The sequence below is a fragment of the Sebastes fasciatus genome, chromosome 4 (genome assembly GCF_043250625.1).
Source record: "Sebastes fasciatus isolate fSebFas1 chromosome 4, fSebFas1.pri, whole genome shotgun sequence".
Taxonomy (NCBI): Eukaryota; Metazoa; Chordata; class Actinopteri; order Perciformes; family Sebastidae; genus Sebastes; species Sebastes fasciatus.
Genome location: NC_133798.1, coordinates 12077569 through 12098744, shown reverse-complemented (window position 1 = coordinate 12098744; position 21176 = coordinate 12077569). Strand labels below are relative to the sequence as shown.

The following is a 21176-nucleotide window of genomic DNA, read 5'->3' as shown; positions in this document are numbered from 1 at the left end:
TTTTCCAGGCTTTTGAGTCAAATTTTGCTAAATTAAACAATTAAAAATTTAACAATCGTTCAAGATTTTCTTTTTTTCCCCAGATAATTTCATGGATAATTAACTCCTTAAATAATCATGATTTGTACAGTACAAAGGAGAAGGGGAGTCATTTTCCACTTCCTTCAAATCACACAGAGCAGTCTGATTTCCTTTTTTTAATCAGTGTTGGGTTGCAGCACCAATATTCAACATCTCTCTCTCATTGTGCTCAATAAAACTGCCACCACAACCCAGTGTCCCCACTTGCTATAACCGAAGCCCCAAATCCATACCAACTGGAAATCCCAACAATCAAATCCGCTAACAGAACTTAGAGCAATAGAAAATGTTCTCCTTTGATCAACGTTTCCATCTTTTTGTTCTATTCTTGTTGCGTGACATATAAACATGCTCCTAATGAACACTAACATACACAAAAAGATATGATTCTAATTCTGATTTATATGTAAACAGTGGTGTGTGTATGTAATGTGTAGTATTATAAAAGGAAGACAGCTCTTTATGTTGAGGAAATGGGTGGCCCTTAAAAGGACCTTTAGTTTCCATAACCAACAGTATGTGTTTATCCACTAAAGCTGCACAGAGCCCATGCCCTGTCTCTTCAGAGCATACACCACATTAAAGGCGGGGTTGCTAAAGATTTTAGAAACATTTTTGTCATTGCTAGTTTCCCAAGATTGCCCAGCCTGCCTTCAACTGTTAAAACTGGTACATTGTCAATGTATTTGAAATAAATCCTGTCCCCTCTGCTTATTCATTATAGAATATATTTCATTTGGAGGTATAAAAACATTTGATGATTCACATAAACACATTCTCTATTGATTGTATTGTCTGTTAGTTTACTAGCCAAAGCAAAATGAATTTCTCTTTGGGGACACAAATGACCATCTAATCTTATCTGATCTAAATAAACAGTTAGTGGGTTTTTGCCTTCAGGAGCGTCCACTGAACTTCAAAGTTGACTGATAAGCAGTGGCGGCAGGTGGACATATTTCTGGGTAGGGCTGTGCCACATCCAATCAATTCAGCAAACATCAGAGTATGATTTAATGCAAAAAAGCGAAGGTATCAAAAACACATTACTACTTTGCAGTTTAATAATCAACAATGATTTTATTCCAACAGGAGCAGTAAAGAATGCTTAGAAAAACCTCTACCAATCTGTGTATAGTCTGAATAACAGTTAAATTAATCGTTGACATTTTTGGCACACTGGTTAACGTTTTTGTCTTACTAGTTCGACAAAACTGCTCACTAGTCGACATGTGAGCGTGATTAGTTAACTAGTGAAGTACTGCAACTGTCATACACGTTAACTAGTGAAATTTTGTCACATCACTAGTTAACTAGTCAAGCACACATGTCAAACTAGTAAGACGAAAACGTCAACTAGTGCACCGGAAATGTCGACTAGTGCAACAAAAAGTTCAACATGTTAAACAAATGTATCACTAGTCACGCACAGTCGCACACTAGTGCTGAGCAAGGCTCAACTAGGTAAAGAAAAGGTCCGACGTGTAAGAAAGATTTGCAACATGTTCGGTCAAAGTCTTTACATGTTTGGCACAAAGTCCAACTAGTGAGACAAAATGCCTTCCACTAGTTAACTAGGAATATATCAGTACACTAGTAAACTAGTAAGGTAAAAAAATACCCTCACTAGTGCAACTAGTGGACCTTTTTTCCCTTACTAGTTAACTAGTAAACATTTTGAGCCTCACTAGTTAACTAGTAAGGTCAAAAAGGCTTTAACTAGTTAATTAGTGAGCATTTTGACCCTCACATGTAAGGTGCAACATGCAGCCACTAGTTAACTAGTTACAATTCCTCAGGTCAACATGTTAACTAGTGCACAACATGCAAATGAGGCAAGAGGGGTAATGACAAAATCCTGAGTCCTGATTGGTTTGTATTTTTTTATTTTGAACTGGAATGCCAATAGAAAGCCTCAGAGTATGCTCCTCCTTTTTTTTTTTTTTTTAAAGACTTAATTAAATTTTTACAAGTTTACAGGAATTTAGTGAATATACATAGGATGTGACATGGATTACAATAATAGAAGAATACAAAAAAGAAAAGACAGTTATGCAAATAAAGTGCTATGTGGAGAAATCTTTGATTGTCCGTTAAAAGTGCCTCCTTGAGCGCACAAGGTTAGAGGTCAAATGAGAAAGGCCGGAACCGGAAGGACCGGGCTCTGGGGCATGGGTAACATCACAATATACAGGGTAACATCACAATGTTCAGGGTAAACATCACAATGTACAGGGTATCAGAAGTCCAGTTGGCTCCATGGGAGGATCTGGTTCTTGTCTAAGGTTCTCCTCCTTCTGAGGTCAGTCAGTATTTGCTTCACAACGGTTTCGCTGTCGATCACAGTCTGTTCCAAGACCATGACGCACCTTGTTTTCCATAGCTTGAAGCAAGTGATGCTAATAATTAGTTGTGAAAGTTCTTTTTGTTTTACAGACATCTTTTCATCAACAAAACCATACATCACAGATTTATAACCGACTTCATGAGCCAGGCCGAGGCCTTGGAGCATGGACCAGACCTCCTGAGCTCTGTAAGTCCATGAGCAGGTGTTGCTGCGTCTCGTCTTCGTTACAATAAATCATGGGACATGTTTTTGTAGTAACGTAACAACTCCATGAGACAACAGCTCTTACCGCAAGTCTGTTAACAGATATCAGCCACCGCACATCTCGAATGCTCTCTGAGAGGTTTTTAGTTTTCAATGTTTTAATTACTTCAGTACTTTCAGTGTCAGTTAAATATTTATGTTTTATTAGGCCACCATATTTAGAATCTTTATTTTTTTGAATATCATTTTACTTGGTAAGCCATTCCAGTCAATCTGCAAATCTTGGTATTGTGAGATGAAGTCTCCATATATCAATTTATAATCAGGGCCTTGTCTGGCTCTACCTCTCCTCTTTCTCCACATGGAGACATCTCCAACCCAGAGAGCCTTCCTGCAGATGGCAGCAGAGACATTTTTAATAAAAGCTATATGCAGTCTACTCCCCAGCTCAACAGCTCCTAACCCCCCGTATTCTTTGCTTTTAAACATTAGTTCTCTTTTAGTTACTTCCCTGGTTGTACCCCAGATTAAATTAACACACTGTTTATTTTATTTAATTATCATTTTGTTGGATGGAGGGAAGATGTTGGCTAGGAAGAGGAGTTTGGATAGGATGGAGGTTTTGACGATGTTAACTCTTGTTTTATAATTAGTGCTCTTGTTTTCCCATTTTTTCACCTCTTCTTTGATGTCACATAGTTTGTTTTCCCAGTTTTTTTCACTACATTCTCTATTACAAAAGGATACGCCCAGTATTTTAATTTCTTGATTAACTTTGATGTTAATATTTTGTCTGTCCCTCTCAGCTCCGATCCAAACTCCCTCAGTTTTATTATGATTTAATTTGGCGCCAGATGCAAGTTCATATAGAGACAGATTATTAGTTAAAGCATCCATCTCTAACTGGTTTTTAATAACAACAGTTATGTCATCTGCGTACGCTATGGATGTAGTTTTGGGCATGTGCCCCGCCCTTGTACCGGAGATTAAACTGTCTGAGTTGATTTTCTTGATTAAGGGGCTTATGGCTAGGATGTACAAAGCGGGGCTCAGAGGGCAGCCCTGCTTTACACCTCTCTCCACTTCAAAGGGGTCAGTTAAAACACCGTTTACATTTATACAAATATTTGATTTGGTGTACAGGCATTTAACCATTTCAATGAATGTCTCAGGAAAGCCATATGATTTCATCACGGCCCAGAGGTAGTCTCTGGAGACGTAATCGAAGGCCTTCTTTTGATCAAGGCTGACTATGTAGAAACCTTTTTTGTCTGGTTTGTGTATGATTTCTCTAAGTATACTTAGATTATCCCACATTAAACGACCTTTGATAGCACAGGTTTGTTCTTTATCTATTATTTTATCTAATATATCATTTAATCTATTCATAATTATTTTAGCTAATATTTTATAGTCGGTATTCATTATAGTTATATGCCTGTAATTATCGAGATCCGAGTCGTCACCCTTTTTATATATTAAACATAAAACTCCTTGATAGAAGGAGTCCCCCATACATGCACTTTTCAGACCTTCGTTAAACATGGAGGTGAGGAGGTTTACCACATCATCCATGTACAACTGGTAGAACTCTGTGGGCAGCCCATCTGGGCCAGGACTTTTACCAGTGTTCATCTGTTGGATGGCCTCCATCACCTCCTCTCTCCTGATCTCTCCAGTCAGACCAGTGTAGTCTGACGAGCTGTATTTCGGGACTGATTCTAATAACATTTTAATACAACCTACATCAACATCAATATTTTTATATGCGTCAATACATTGTTCTCTGATCACCTCTCTTTTCTGTTTTTCAGTGTACGGATTCACTGTTTTTATTTTTTATATATTTTATAAATTTACTTTGAGTTCGTTTTTGTCCTGATTTGATAGCATGGATCAAGTTTCCTCTGTTATCCACTTCTGATTGTTTATAAATACTATATAATAATTCATGATTAAAACTATCTATTTGTGTTTTTATACTTGACATGAGGTCTTCATCGGTTTTAGATTTTTGTTTCTTATGTTTTAATAATATATATTGATTCATTAGTGTGTCATATTTTATATTTTTTGCCTTATTTAACTCTCTACATTTAAATTTAAAGAAGTCTTTTATTCTATATTTTAATATTTCCCATAATTTAATATCCGATTTTGTAATAATATTTAGTTGTATAATTTTGTGTATTTCCTGTTTCATTTCTGTCAATACATTGGTGTCTTTGAGGCACTGTGAGTTGAGCTTCCAGAAGCCTCTTTTTTCGGAGGCTCTGGAAGTCACGGAAATTTTAACTAAAAGGTGATCAGAGAGGTCGTTAAGCGCCGTGGCATACCCATTTACATTAAAATCTGATGAAACATATATTCGGTCGATTCTTGTTTTTGTTTTTTTATCAAACCGTGTGAACTCGTTCCCGAATGGATTAAAAGCTCTACCTACATCAGTCAATTTGGCCTACACACAGATTCTTTTAAAAGTCTCCCTTCGGAGCTTAATTTAAAATCATTGGGACCACACCTGTCGTTTTCCTCCGTTATTGTATTAAAATCTCCACACAGAATAATTTTAAAACCGATGGTGAGCAGCTCTCTGAGTCTTTTAAATAGGCAGATTTTTTTTGCTTTACCAGGGGCAGTGTATACATTAATGATTCTGTATTTCTCCCCTCTATACATACAGTCCAGCATTAAAAGTCTCCCTGGGATGAGGTCTCTTCTTTTTAGAACAGTCACATCAAAATGTTTTAAAAAAATACACCTACTCCGTCTGCTCTGTTTTCGCCAATAGATATAAAAGCCTTACCTTTGTTCCAAAGTTTACATACGTTCTCTGAGTCCTCGATGCTGTTGAGTCTGAGCTCTTGTGTGCACATAATATCGAAATCGGTTTTCAATAAAAAAATATATTTTTTTCTCTAAAAGCTTGGGACTGCACCCCACGAGCATTCCAGGTAGCGATTTTAAGAAAGCACATAGTGGAGTGGTGGGGAGCTAGGGTGTGGGCTTATCGTCTAGCCGTTTTTCTTTATTTTGGTTTGTGAAATTAGATGGTCTTTTTTTTGTTGTTGTTAATTGGAGTGGTGCTTCGTGCTGTGGCTTGGGTGCAGGGAACTCGGGTGTGGGGGAAAAGGAGTCGGAGGTGTCTGGGTTAGAGGGGGACTGGAGGGGGGTGCTGCTGGTTCGCTGGCCAGCCGTTAGACCCGGTGAGCTAAAATCAGAGCTCGGGCTCTCACTCGCACTCTCGTACTCTCGATCGTCGCTACTTTCGACATCGCTCTCGATCAGCAATCTCTCCTCCCCTGACAGGGAGGAGAGATCATCCGAAAGAGCTAAGGGGGGGTGCTCAGCTGTAGGTGGAGGGTCGCGTAGGCTCGCTGGGGAGCAAGAGGCTCAGCACTGGCCTGTCGTAGGGGGAGAGGAGCTTCTCCCGGCTGAGAGGCAGAGGGCTGACGGTCTCTGAGGGCTGGCTGGTTGTAGGTCTGTTGTAGAGTGGGAGGATGATGGCCAGACTGCTGTCTAGCATCTGGTGGAGGGCCAGGCTGTCTTCGGGAGTTGGTGGCTGGAGGGCCAGAGTGCTGCTGGAGGGCTGGCGGTGGACCAGGCTGCTTCTGCTGCTGCTGGGGGGCTGGCGGAGGGCCAGGCTGCTGCTGCTGTTGTTGCTGCTGGAGGTCTGGCGGAGGGCCAGGCTGCTTCTGCTGTTGTGCCCTGAATAGGGGAATATTTGTAGTGAGACTCGTGACACGATGCCTACTCTCTGGCAGTCTCATGATAATCTTTAATTCACTTAAACAATATTAACAGTGACATAAATTCTTATAATTTATAATGTTTTGCATTTATGTGAATTTCGTTTTCACACTAGATCAAATTAACAATATTATTTTCCTCTATTACTTAACACTTCTTTAGATAAACAAACAAATTCACATCTGTCACTTTCTTAAACAGGATAAATTCAATATAACAGTTTAAATATTACTGCAAACAAGTCTATAAATCAATAAACATTAAATATCTAAGCAAAAATAATTAAACAAAAATATCTTATAACACATAAATTACTCTAAATTTCCTGTCAATTTCTTGTCTTAAACAATCACTTTATAATTAACACACAAATACATCCTCTTTACGTTTAAACACACATATACACTTCACTGGCTCATACTATGTCCTCACACATACACACGCGCTGAGTCGCGCTGCACTGCCATCGCGTGGCGCTATTAAAGCGGCAGATCAGACAGAGCTAACTAGCCTGAACCAGTGTTTGACTTCACGCTCGAACAATGCCAATAAAACGTACAAAACACTCGACATTAGGTTAGCATATTAATAAAACAGAACTCAACAACTTAGTAAACATATCTGACAGTTTGAGTATGAAATATTTATTTCTGTACCTGAATAGGGGAATATTTGTAGTGAGGCTCGTGACATGATGCCTACTCTCTGGCAGTCTCATGCAAATGACGCACCATAGTCGCGAGCTTCCCCTTCAGGCCTCGGCGGGTATCACTAATCAATCTCAGAACAGACTTAACAGGTAGATCACAGATGGACAGGAAGATATTCTGACATTTAAAGAGGTTTTAACCATAATAATGTTTTTAAAGTGTTTTTAATCTTTTTAAGAAGACTTTGTTTTCAACACTCAAACCTTTTAAATATTTTTAACCCTTCATGGATTTCAGTTGTTTTAACGACCCATTTAACAATGAATTAATCTTTTATGTCACTATAACTGTTTTTATTACTAGAAGTTTATTTATAGCTGATCAGCTTTCTTCAATCAAATTCTACCTATCACACTGCTGCTGGAGGGCTGGCGGAGGGCCAGGATGCTGCTGCTGCTGCTGCTGCTGGAGGGATGGCGGAGGGCTAGGCTGCTTCTGGAGGGGTGGCGGAGGGTCATGATTCTGCGAGGCTGAGGAAGGACCGGGATGCTGTTGTAATCTCGACTTGTTTGAGTATGAGGCTGGGCAGTTGAAGAATGTGTGGCCTTTTTTGCCACACAGGCTGCACTGACTCTCCTCGGTGCAGTCCTTGGCCTTGTGTCCCAGACCACCACATCTCCAACACTTAACCGAAGGACACTACTTCACCTGGTGGTCTGCAGAGTGGCAGATGAAGCAGCTGATTGTCTGTCCAGGGTATATGATGCGTCCGTTGTACGGACCCAGGGAGATGGAGTTTGGGATGGAGATAAACTCTCCGTTAGCATCTTTTCTTATTTTAACTTTGTACCTGCGGACCCCGTACCAAATACCGAATCTGTCCACCGGTTTGTTGGTGTGCAAGATGTCGCAATATCTGCGTAGGTACAACTCAATGTCATGATCTGGCACCCTACCGGTCCAGAATTTAACGACTAATGTTGTGGAGTCCATTTGAATGGACGATTCAAGAGACCAGTCTTTCCATTTGGGGTCCGTTTTTTTGGAGGTTTGTATATCCAGGAACCGTCTGAGGGGGGCTTCCTGGAGGAAACATAGTTCAAAATCTCTTTTGTTTGGCAGAGCGATGAATGAGTACACGTCTGAGGTGTTAATCCAGCAGGAATCGAAAAGAAGTGTTTCACCAACATAGTCACGGCTCGGAGGATCACCGTCTCCGGTGAATCTCAGCCGAACCCAAAATTGACCGAACTTTGTCGCATATTGTAGAGGGCGACTGGCGAGGGGGGGCATGGTGGCCAGCTGCCCAGCCGGGCGCTGTGGCGGAAGAGAGCACAGCGATGCTGTTCTCCTTTTCCGATATTTCAATATATATCAATATTATATAAAGACCAATATTAATATATATTAAGAATATCAAAAGCCGCCGGTCTAATAAAAAGTGTTGCTCCGACACCCAGAAAGCTCCTTTATATGTCCTTAGAGCGAGACCTGCTGACAGACCAACCAGAGAAGAGGCTTCCAGCAGAGCAGCAGAGGGCGGCCCGCTCTGAATGTTGGCGGATACTTTGAAAGGATTTCCCACCAATCAGCACCGTAGCTTCGGGTGGTGGGTCGCTCCTCTGGGTGGTGCTGAGCTCCAGGAGGAGCCCCTCACCAATCAGGAGCCGGAGGTCTGAAGCAGCGTCACCATTTCACAGTTTAAGAGCAGCGTGTCTCTTCATTGGAGCTACTACATCTCCTGATCAGAGAAAGAAGAAGTCATGGCAAGAACCAAGCAGACCGCTTGTAATGGTACGTGTCCACAGGCTCCGTGCTTTCCACGCTCCCCATTCATTGTCTATGCAAGCAGCCGCGCAATGCATTCCGGTAGCGTGGCGTCGCGATTCGAGAGACTAGGCGTGCAGGAAGCCCGCTCCTCATTTGCATAAAGTTGAAGTCCTGGCTACTTTATGCAAATCACGGGCGTCCGACGCGACTCGCCGCCTCTCGAAACTCCCGAAGATCTTTTAAAATAAACGTTGTCGATCCAAAATAAAGACATATTCAGCAACTGCATGGCTTATTTCTCGCCTCAAATGTTTTCAGAAACACATTTCGGTGAACTATTTTCGTGAAATAAGAGAAGAAAGTTTCCAAACGAGCCTCCATACTGGTTCCGGTTTGAAGCAGCAGCCAACAGCGGGAAAGCATTCGTCTAATCAGGAGCCGAGTGCCTTGTTTCTAGGGACAGCCCACCAAGCGTCCAATGTTGGGAAGCGTTGCGTCGCCTCGCGATAAAAAACGTCCCTGTGGACACGTACCATAAGTCTACCGGAGGCAAAGCCCACAGGAAGCAGCTGGCCACCAAGGCTGCCCGTAAGAGCGCCCCGGCCACCGGCGGCGTGAAGAAGCCTCACCGTTACAGGCCCGGTACCGTGGCTCTGAGAGAGATCCGTCGCTACCAGAAATCCACGGAGCTGCTGATCCGCAAGCTGCCCTTCCAGCGCCTGGTGAGAGAAATCGCTCAGGATTTCAAGACCGACCTGCGCTTCCAGAGCTCCGCTGTCATGGCTCTGCAGGAGTCCAGTGAGGCTTACCTGGTCGGCCTGTTCGAGGACACCAACCTGTGCGCCATCCACGCCAAGAGGGTCACCATCATGCCCAAAGACATCCAGCTGGCCCGTCGCATCCGCGGAGAGCGAGCTTAAACTGTCTGCTGCTCCACAAACCACAACGGCTCTTTTAAGAGCCACCTCACTCTTCACTGAAGGGCTCATTCCTCTACTGGCAACACACGTTTTACCAGCAATGACAACACATCAATAATATCTTTAATATACTCTGCAGGCTACTCTCTGTGCCTGAATATGAGAACAAACAGGAAAATATCACTGATATGTTTTGACTCTAAAATTAAAAATGAGAGCTAAATCACTTTTGAATGTAGGTCATGTATATTAAAATACAAGTAGGGATCAAATCTAGCCTCAAGAAAGCTGTAGAAGGACTTGTGTTGTAAAATAGAGAATTTTTCATCACTATCAATTAACCTTACTTTACCTTACATTTAACATGTTATGTTACTTTTATTCCATTTCCTGTCAACAGCTTCTGATTTGTCATTGCTGAACATATTTGGGCAGGTCAACCACTCCTCTCCACCCTGCTGCAGCAGCACTGAATCATAGTTGTTAAAGACATTAATAAACACTTAAAATGTCCTCTTAGCTTCTAAAGTGTGTACTAAAAATTAAAGTGTGTACATACCGCTTCTTAATGCTAGGGGTGTCTAACCCACATTATGTTGCAGGTCCATCATGGTACTGCATGGCTGGTTTTTGCTTGTTCCTTCTTTTGAACATTTTGTTTTGTGACATTGCCCTCTAATCCTAATTTCATAAGTAATAATGCATTTCAACTCATTTCACCTCAATATTTATTTTTGCTGTTTTCTTCTGCATTAAATACACAAAGGAAGGGAGGGAGATGTATGACATAAACAGCATTGCACATGCATTTACTCATTGTAATCATTCTTATCAACTCAAAGCCAGAACAGAACAGAGTGAGTCTTAAGGATAATCGTCACTGTTGGACGTGTTAAAAGGCAGCTGATGAACACTTTATGGAGGTGTCTAAATGCAGATACAGAGTGGATCCACACTGCTCTGATGATTGTGAAAAATAATTACACCTACAGGAACTTTATATGAGAGCTTCAGTCTCTAGAGACTCTCAGGCCTAAACTCAAATAGTTGAATGGAGATATTCAATTCAAACTTTATTACAGACACACAGGAGGGTCCATAGCGATAAGAGAAAAAATAAGAAAGGACACAAACAGTTGACTGACACTATGCCATCTGGGAACCCAAAGCAACAACCTCATTGCATCATTGTAATCAACTATGAGCCTTTGCATACTACTTTTCTTGTAGCTACACCAAAGATGAGCTGTATACAAAGGTGCGCAGAAAGCTATAAATAATGAACATTTTACATTTACAGAAAGCATACTGAATTTACGAGCAACATATTTGCCTGAGCATATTGTTTTCAGCACTGTCGATAGATATCTCTGTCATCATTTCAATCATCAACATAAAGAGCTGACTTCCTGTTAAAATGTTATAACCAACCGTTACCATTCAAATCATTATAAAGGTAATTATAGTGTCATGTTTTCTGTTATTGTTCAACAGGGGCAAGCTAAAAAGATGGCAATGTTGAGTGGTATTTTATTTTCTCTGCATGTCATGAGAGGAATATCACTCAAGTGAAATACAGGAAGAACTAATTTCTTATCTTCTCTACTTCTGACTATCATGGCATTACTCTTTTTTTGCATTAAATTTGATGTCATTGTCTTTGCCGTACTGTGAGCACATCTTCCCAGCCCAGCACTATATGGACTGAGAATTACCAGGTCATCAGCATACACAAGGTGAATAAGGTGATAGGCCATCCATATACACATTGAACAAAATAGGAGACAAAATGCCACCTTGCCAGACACCATTATTTACATGAAACAGGGCAGATACAACATTGCTCCATTTAACCTGCATTATCTGATGTGGATACCAGAAGACTGGTATTCTAAGTATACACTTTGAAACACCTCTGGCAACAGTTTCAGGAATAATTTTTCATGATTAACTCTGTCAAAGCATATAAAGACGGTGGAGTTTTGGCTTCCATATTTAGCAACTATTTCCTTTAGGGCATAAATACACATATTAGTGCCATGTTTCCTTTTAAAGCCAAACTGGTGATCAGTGGTGAGAAAAAAACATTTCCAACCATTCTAGCAGGATTCTTTCCAGCACTTCAGAGAGAATACCAGAGAGGGCAATAGGTCTATAATTATCCATGCTATTTAATTTACCAGCCTTGTCCTTAATAAGAGTCACTAACAATACAGAGGTGTTAGAATCTGGAAGGACACCATTAAACACCAGTAAAGCACATTGACAACAAAGCTTAGGACTGGCATGTTTTAGAAGTTCTGCAGTGATATGATCCATACCACAGGCCTTGTTATCATCGAGCATCATAATGGCATCATAGACATCATCTGACCTGACTGCCATGTTTTCAGAGAGATCAATATTTTCAACTACAACTTCATTACTTTTAACACAGTTGAATAAATTACAATAATGCTCACGCCACATCTCGACTATTTTGTCTGGACCACATGCACCTTCAATGTTGAATGATCATAACTCTGACCTCTTTCCAGAAATCATAATGGTTATTAATCTGCAGCTTCCTAGCAAGTGAATATGCTCTCATTGTGTTCTCGTATCTTTTTAATAAGACAAAGTGCATCTTTAAATCTTGCAAGTTTTTTTCTGTTCAAGCAATGACCCCTGCCTAGGCCTTTCTGATTCTGACCAGTTTAAAAGCTTCTCTCGCTACAGCATGTTTGACAGCCACAAAATCATTCCATCCAGGTTTAATGTTATCCACCTTGTTCTCATGTTTACAAAAGGGCTTACTAGAGGCGTTAAGAGCCGTCGCAATATTGTCATACATGGCACACAGTTCTATCCCATGTTGAGGGCTTTTACAGTTCATATTATGACAGGTTAGAGCTTCCCTAGGCTGTTCAATATTATTTAACAAGATGTCAGAACAGAATAAAGTCTGAATAATAAGTAATCTACCCAATTGTTTCACTTTTGCTTGCCTAAAAGCAACTAGTCTTACAGGAGACATGCTGTCCCTAATTCATGCTGTTGTTCAGTAGGTGGCGCTGATGCACCAAAGAGTTTAATCATCAACCTTCATCAGAAGAAGAAGAAGAAGAGCTCCGCCTCTGTCTTCTATCACGTCCTCAGACAGGATTTAAATAGCTGTGAAGCAGCAGACCAGAGTTTACTGTTGAGTAGAAAGACATTGATCAGCAACGATGAGTGGAAGAGGCAAAGGAGGAAAAGGACTCGGTAAAGGAGGCGCAAAGCGTCACCGTAAAGTCCTCCGTGATAACATCCAGGGAATCACCAAGCCCGCTATCCGCCGTCTGGCTCGCCGTGGTGGAGTGAAGCGTATCTCCGGTCTGATCTACGAGGAGACCCGCGGTGTGTTGAAGGTGTTCCTGGAGAATGTGATCCGTGATGCCGTCACCTACACCGAGCACGCCAAGAGGAAGACCGTGACCGCCATGGATGTGGTGTATGCTCTGAAGAGACAGGGACGCACTCTGTACGGCTTCGGTGGATAAACACACTCTGTTGCTTTATGAACACTAAAGGCCCTTTTAAGGGCCACCCACTTACTCAACATAAAGAGCTGACCTCCTGTTATAATGTTATAACAAACCGTTACCATTCAAATCATTATCAAATTAATTATAGTGTTATGGTTTCTGTTCAACAGGTGCAAGCTCATATGAAACATGAGGAATAAGCTAAAAAGATGGCAATGATGAGGTAGCCCACCTGGGGGGAAAGAAGTTATTGAGGCAAATTTTCTATTGCTATATGTTGAACTAGAAAATGTGATCAATAATTGTAATTTCCAGTTTGTATGGATGGTGTTTTGATTATAGCTATAGGGACACTAGTGTGGATCATGTTGGCAGTTTTATTGCGCACAATGACCAAGAGAGATGGAGGAATGTTGCAATACATCATTGAGCCAGAATTGTTCAGAGTAATGCATAGATATATATACAGAAAGGTCATATATTTATATTCAAGATATGTAAGAATAACAAACATGAAGCCCATGCTAGTACTTCCAGTAATACAATTTTGTTGTGATCTGAAGCAGATGCTTCAGCATTCTATAATATAGGCCTAAAACAACAATAAGACAAGTATAGGTCTGAGTCCAGTGTCTCTGTAAGTTGTAAATACTATGAAGCAGAAAAAAAACACCAAATGTGAGAGAGACAACTGGGAGAGTATACTTGTATCTTATACAAGAAACAGCATGTAGGATACAGTTTGAACATCAATGACGACATGTATTAAAACAACTATGGGACTAAGTGGATGTTTAGTGAACGACTGATGGGGAACACATTGTAGCTTTAATTCTACACTGCAATAACAGTAATGTAAGCACCATAGGGCAATTCATATAGTTGCTTCCTTTGCACACATTGAACTGTTGTTTTTGCAAGGTTCAAAATGTATTGATAAAACTTTAAGGCCAGGAACATATCTTTAGTTGTAGTGGGTGGCTCTTAAAAGAGCCTTTGTGTTGTTGGTTTAGCAGCAGCTTTACTTGGAGCTGGTGTACTTGGTCACAGCCTTGGTTCCCTCAGACACGGCGTGCTTTGCCAGCTCACCGGGCAGCAGCAGGCGGACAGCGGTCTGGATCTCCCTGGAAGTGATGGTGGAGCGCTTGTTGTAGTGAGCCAGACGGGAGGCCTCACCGGCGATGCGCTCAAAGATGTCGCCCACAAAGGAGTTCATGATGCCCATGGCTTTGGAGGAGATGCCGGTGTCTGGGTGGACCTGCTTCATCACCTTGTACACGTAGATGGCGTAGCTCTCCTTCCTGGACTTTCTCCTCTTCTTGCCGGTCTTGCTGGCGGTCTTGGTGACGGCTTTCTTTGAGCCCTTCTTGGGCGCTTTGACTGAGGGGGCGTCCGGCATGATTCGTAGTTCAGTTTTCTCTTGAGTCCACTGATAAAATCCTGAGCAGAGAGTCTGTATTTATATCCACTCGATGCAGAGCTGACTGTGCTGTTGCTCGCACCTGATTGGTTGTTTCCTGACCGGTACTGCGCATGCGCCACATTCAACAACATCACTTCACAAGATGATAGTTTAGAGTTTAGTTGATGGAAGTTTTTGGTGCTGACCAGTAGTGAGAAGAGTACTTTAGATCTTGTAGCCTTGTCAAATAAAAGTAGCAAAACCACAGTATAGAAGTTATCTCTTACAAGTAAAAGTCCTGCAGTAAAAATGTTACTTATGTAAAAGTACAAAAGTATTGGCATCAAAATAAAGGCCTACAGAAAGTGCCAAAAGTAGAAGTAGCTACTGATTATGCAGAATGGCCCATTTCAGGATGCGATGGCACTGGTTTGAAATGGTGTTTACAAGAGTTTACATTATTTCTGATTTGTTACACATAATAAATGTTTATAATAATATTAAATATAAGTAATACATTTGTGGAAGCAGGAATGTCAACAGTCGGTGTACACAAGCAGCCGGAACAGCAATGGAACATTTAAGTGCCTCCCTATGTATTATTTCAACAAAACACTTTTTGATTGCAGCGATCACTTTCACAAAACATTATAGTTATTATTTCTATATTATGTGCCTGTTATTATGATTGCTCTTATGAGTATAATATAGATAAGTTGCCTGAAATATGGTTTTATACATTATTTAGTGCTATTCTTTACTGGCTCCTTAGCTTTAGTGTCAGCCTTCTGATGTGGAAATTTGTAGTGCATTGGTCATGTTGTGCTGCTCACATTCAACTGAGTTTGAAATATTGTGATATTTATATTATTAAAAAAAATGTGAAGACAGCAAATAATTGCATATTATATTATTCCCTCACACAGCTACAAAGCTCAATAATATGTAACACAGGAAACACTTTTAAGATCAGATGGCTGTCCTGTGAGGTCTATTTATTTTTCATACTATTTGTAGGTTTCATCTGGGCCAAGTATTTTTTAATCATTGTAATAAATAAGTGAAAAGCCCTTGTTTATTTCTTCTCCTAGCTCCAAATATAATATTATGTTTATGTCTGCAGTTAATGTCAACAGTAAGAATTAACAGGTAATTGCTCTTTAAGGATGATGTGGGTGGCTCTTAAAAGAGCCTTTTTTGTCGGAGTGTTTGTTCAGACTGAGAACAGCTCACTTCTTCTTGGGTGCTGCTTTCTTGGCTTTGGGTTTGGCAACCTTCTTAGCGGGAGCTTTCTTGACTGCAGGGGCCTTTTTGACCACCTTCTTGGGACTCTTGGTCACCTTGAGAGCCTTAGTCGCCTTCTTGGGGCTCTTGGCTGGTTTCTTGGGGCTCTTGACTGCTTTCTTGGCCGCTGCGGGTTTCTTCGCCTTCTTCGGGGATTTCTTCGCGGCTACCGGCTTCTTCACCGTCTTGGGCTTTTTAGCCGCTGCGGGTTTCTTGGCTGCGGGCTTCTTGGCTTTAGGAGCGGCTTTCTTGGCTGGCTTCGGCTTCTCTGCAGCCTGCTTGCTGACCTTGAAGGAGCCGGAGGCCCCGGTCCCCTTGAGCTGGACCAGAGTCCCATTAGCCACCAGGGTCTTGAGGTTGGTCCTTACGCGGGCCTTGTTCTTGTCCACATCGTAGCCTCCGGCAGCCAGAGCCTTCTTGACGGCGGCCAGAGACACGCCGCTCCGCTCCTTGGATGCGGCCACAGCTTTAACGATGAGGTCTCTGACGCTGGGGCCAGTCTTCTTCGGTTTGGAGACATTCTTCTTGGCTGCTTTGGCCGCCGGGGCGGCTTGAACTGGAGCTGCTTCTTCTGCCATTTCCTCCTGAAGTTTAGTTCCTCTTCACGACAACACGAGAGTGAGACTGGACTGTTGAAGAGCTCGGAGCAGGAGGCTGCACTTAAACACACCATGAGAACCGTGGAGACTCAACCCAGCCCGTGGCTCCTCTGAGCATCTGAAAGCCGTGCCACTTGTGTTTTCTCTTCACTGATAAAACACTCAAAACATCATGTGGGAGAAGTGCTGAAGGCTGACAGTGAAGGGAGCCGATAGCGGACTTGTGTGTCTTCATATTCAAGTCATGTAGAGCTCTGATGCTCTCTGCATTTTGTTTTTGGAGCCGTCAAACCTCACCTATCACCGCCGTGGCCAGCACTGCTCAGCGGCTTTTCTCACTCATTTCTCTCCTAAAATGATTTAAAATGCATCAGAGCTCCATCAAAAGACGTTTTCCAACTGGCCCACATGTTTGTTCAGGGACTCAATGTAAAAACAACCATCTGCTGTTGATGAGTGATTAATAAAGTGCAGTTATTGAGGGAGCAGCAAACACACTGATGATGGCCGAGGCTTATGGTGCAGTTTAGCCAGACTTCCTATCAGAGCTGCTCGCTGTGACTGTGAACATGTCCTCTGCTGAGGACTGATTTTAATATAAATAGTTAATAGTTTATATTAATGAAAACTAATCTACAAAATAAATGTCGCCTGTCTGGGATAGTAGTAAGTGGATTTAAATATTACAGTAACACGGTTTCACTGATACATACTGTATATGGGCCTTTCTACCGAATTGGTGCAAAGTCAGAGTTGTAAACATTTTGAAATTTGTATATTTACTTCCCAAAACGTTATATATATATATATATATATATATTATATCTAGGGTACCAATATCTAATGAAAGTACAGTCAATTTTGGTATTGTATTTTCAGACTGGATTGGAATGTTTTTCTTCTCCCTAAATTTCTCACTACCTAAACATAGTAATACACTATAATAAAAAAGTTTTATATTAACCTAACCTTAAGATTGTGTTTCCATCCCTCCTCTAAAGAACATTTTTACATATTTTTCTAGAAAATTACAATTTTAAAAAATGTTTATGTTCAATTCATAAGATTCATCAAAATCTAAATGCAATCTTTCTTTGTAAAATGCACAACACTGATCATATTGATTTCAGAGTTAAGGTTTGATTAAATTGAACATGAATTTAACCAATCAGTATCATAACATTTAAGTTGATAACTCAATATACCTTATTTTTTTACAAAATACACACTGTTTCGGTAGTGACTGCACTGTTCTGGTAGACCACAGTGTTTTGTTTGCAAGGTTATATCATATTCCCTCAACCTTATTGCTTAATAATAACTTTTAACATCCCTTATGCCTTGGAAATATTACAAACACGAATGTTTTATGAGCAATAGAATGCAATTTATTATTGAAGACAGAACAACTGTGGTCCAATTGCATCCAATGGTGCAATACGTTTATTTTTTAAAAAGAAGGGTTGTAGCAACTCATAACGTAATAACTGCGCATAATGTATTAATTTAAATGTAATAAAAGCTCATAATGTAATAATCAGCACATAATGTAATAAAACCTTGAGCGCACAATGTAATAACAGTTTTGTTAATAATGTAATAAGTTATTACATTATTTATTAAGTTATTACATTGTAAACTTAGCAAAAAAAAAGGTGAAAAATGTAATAAACTCAGCGCATTAAGCAATCATTTTTAAAAAAGAGTACTCTCCTTGTCTTCTTAAAGCACAGGAACCCTCTAGTTTTACATGACACCAGTGGAGGAGTTAATTTAAAGCAACTGGACTTTGTCTGTTTAGTCAAGAGGACATTTTCATCAATCTGTTCCATATTGATGAAGCCTCTTGGATGTGAGACTACAAGATATCCAGTGATCTGGACCAATGAGAACCTTTACAGATATGATGCTGAGTTTAACATACTTGTGATTCTCATCATGCGAAATAACTGTTCCCCACATAATTATTCCAGTTACTGTAATTGTTAGCTTATCCAAGCAACAAATCATTTTAGGAAACAATCCTCAATGCAGTCCCTCAGACTGGACTCGATGCAGTCCCTCAGACTGCTCAGTGCAGTCCCTCAGACTGGCCTCAGTGCAGTCCCAAAGACTGGCCTCAGTGCAGCCCCTCAGACTGGACCAAATGCAGTACCTCAGACTAGCCTCAGTGCAGTCCCTCAGACTGCTCAGTGCAGTCCCTCAGACTAGCCTCAGTGCAGTCCCTCAGACTGGCCTGAGAGCAGTCCCTCAGACTGGCCTCAATGTAGTCCCTCAGACTGGCCTCAATGTAGTCCCTCAGACTGGCCTCAATGCTGTATCTCATGCTAGCTTCACTGCAGTCTTTTAGACTGCCTCAATGCAGCCCCAGATCCTGATACTGTCCTTTATGTTGGCCCTTGTACAGGCCCTAGTATCAATACCTCTCATGCTGACCCTGACACTGTCTCAGTTGCTAGCCCTAACTCACCTTTAAATATACTTTCAACCATTATTGAGTTATGTCTGTCTGATGACATGTCAATGCTGGGCACTTTCAATAGAGTTTAAGATTGTTCAGAGAGCTTTCCGTGTCATTTTCGCCACAAATATATATTCGGGATTCTTTAGCTGATAATTTGCAGCTTGAAAAAGACCAAAACTGCTGCATTAGCATTATGAGGCAGTACAAAGTAGCTGGACACAGTAGTGGCCTTTCCTTGCACATCAAGCAGCTTTTTGGCAAAGATACCCGATGGATGAGGGCATGGACTGTGGTTCGACACATATCCTTTGGATGGTTCAAAATAAACATTAAGATTTTTTTCCCCCTTAAAAACTCTATTTTTTTCTATACCGTAAATGTTTTGAAACAGGGTTTTGAACCTAGAATTACTGGTTGCAATATTTTGTGTGTTGTTCTTGCACAGATGTAATGATATTTTTTCACTTTATTTAAAGGAGCAGTGTGTAGCATTTAGGGGGATCTTTTGACAGAAATTATATATAATATTAATAAGTGTGTTTTTTCTTTAATGCTATTTGATATAATCTTGAATTTCTACAACCGATGATTATTTCAACAGCTGCTCCACAGCTGACTGCCAGTATTACCCCTCCTGCCATTATTATATTATATTACAATACACTACAATACAATTATTGACCAAAGGATTTGTTTACACACATAAGATGCATTAGTCACAAAACAATTATTGTTTATTATACATGTATGTTATATACTCATAATATACTTACTAGAAAATAGTCATTATATTATATATTATATAGATATGAATGGATTACATGGTAATATATTTTTTTCATTGTTTCCAGTCATTCCGCACAGCCTTTACTGGTGCAAAATATAGTATATAGTATACATGGTTAAGATCATATCTGCCTGTTTTACACTCTTTGACCACCAGGGGGTTTCATGCACATAAAGCCTCGAGAAATGAACCCTTTTCCAAACCAATTTCCTGGAAAGCTTCAATGCTTCATGAAGCTTCAGCTCGCCATCACTAGTTGTTTGTCTTTACTTCCTGTTCTTGTCAGTGAATTAAACTCTTCTCATACCTCTGTTCCATACAGTAAATAACTCTGCACTTTCTGTAGGCCTTTATTTTGATGCCAATACCTTTGTACTTTTACTTAAGTAACATTTTTACTGCAGGACTTTTACTTGTAAGAGAGAACTTCTATACTCTGTTGTTGCTCCTTTTACTTGAGAAGGCTACAAGATCTAAAGTAATTCTTCCACCACTGGTCAGTACCAAAAACTTCCATTTCGCAACTAAACTCTAAACTATCAACTTGTGAAGTGATGTTTGTCTTTACTTTCTGTTCTCGTCAGTGAATAAAACACTCTTCACACCTCTGTTATCTACAGTAAATAACTCAGGGAGGGTTAACTGTTAACTGCACCAATCAGGTGCGAGCAACAGCACAGTATTATTTGCATCGAGTGGATATAAATAAATCAGTCTGTCATCTAAGAGGCATCGTTTGATTCAATAGAAATCCCAGCTGATAATCATGCCGGACCCCGTCAAAGCGCCCAAGAAGGGCTCAAAGAAAGCCGTCACCAAGACCGCCAGCAAGACCGGCAAGAAGAGGAGAAAGTCCAGGAAGGAGAGCTACGCCATCTACGTGTACAAGGTGATGAAGCAGGTCCACCCAGACACCGGCATCTCCTCCAAAGCCATGGGCATCATGAACTCCTTTGTGGGCGACATCTTTGAGCGCATCGCCGGTGAGGCCTCCCGTCTGGCTCACTACAACAAGCGCTCCACCATCACTTCCAGGGAGATCCAGACCGCTGTCCGCCTGCTGCTGCCCGGTGAGCTGGCAAAGCACGCCGTGTCTGAGGGAACCAAGGCAGTGACCAAGTACACCAGCTCCAAGTAAAGCTGCTGCTAAACCAACAACACAAAGGCTCTTTTAAGAGCCACCCACTACAACTAAAGACATGTTCCTGTCCTTAAAGCTTTATCAATACATTTTTAAAACATGCCGAACCACAGTGCAATATCCACAATTAAGCAATATATGAATTGTTCTCTGGTGCTGACTTTACTGTTATTGCAGTATACAGTGTATTTGTGCTACAATATATGGTCCCTGTCAGTCGTCCACTATCAACTTGGTCCCATAGATTTGAATTTTTATGTTATCATTGACAGTT

General features: G+C 40.9%; 5 protein-coding genes across 5 annotated transcripts; 3 read left to right on the top strand and 2 right to left on the bottom strand.

Annotated features, from left to right (window-relative positions):
* Positions 1-8155: 8155 nt before the first annotated feature.
* On the top strand, positions 8156-9797 carry LOC141766851 (histone H3-like). Its single transcript, XM_074634030.1, has 2 exons — positions 8156-8169; positions 9257-9797. Exons 1-2 carry the CDS (start codon positions 8156-8158, stop codon positions 9717-9719), a joined length of 477 nt encoding a protein of 158 aa, XP_074490131.1. The 3' UTR covers positions 9720-9797.
* Positions 9798-12928: 3131 nt separating this feature from the next.
* LOC141765760 (histone H4) lies at positions 12929-13288 on the top strand. Its single transcript, XM_074631985.1, has one exon. The coding sequence runs from the start codon at positions 12929-12931 to the stop codon at positions 13238-13240; it is 312 nt and encodes a 103-aa protein (XP_074488086.1). The 3' UTR covers positions 13241-13288.
* A 913-nt stretch (positions 13289-14201) lies between these two features.
* Positions 14202-14918, bottom strand: LOC141765759 (histone H2B 1.2-like). Its single transcript, XM_074631984.1, has one exon. It carries the CDS (start codon positions 14622-14624, stop codon positions 14247-14249), a length of 378 nt encoding a protein of 125 aa, XP_074488085.1. The 5' UTR covers positions 14625-14918; the 3' UTR covers positions 14202-14246.
* A 508-nt stretch (positions 14919-15426) lies between these two features.
* Positions 15427-16555, bottom strand: LOC141765758 (histone H1-like). The gene has a single exon (XM_074631983.1). The coding sequence runs from the start codon at positions 16487-16489 to the stop codon at positions 15857-15859; it is 633 nt and encodes a 210-aa protein (XP_074488084.1). The 5' UTR covers positions 16490-16555; the 3' UTR covers positions 15427-15856.
* Positions 16556-20495: 3940 nt separating this feature from the next.
* LOC141765757 (histone H2B 1.2-like) lies at positions 20496-21176 on the top strand. The gene has a single exon (XM_074631982.1). It carries the CDS (start codon positions 20528-20530, stop codon positions 20897-20899), a length of 372 nt encoding a protein of 123 aa, XP_074488083.1. The 5' UTR covers positions 20496-20527; the 3' UTR covers positions 20900-21176.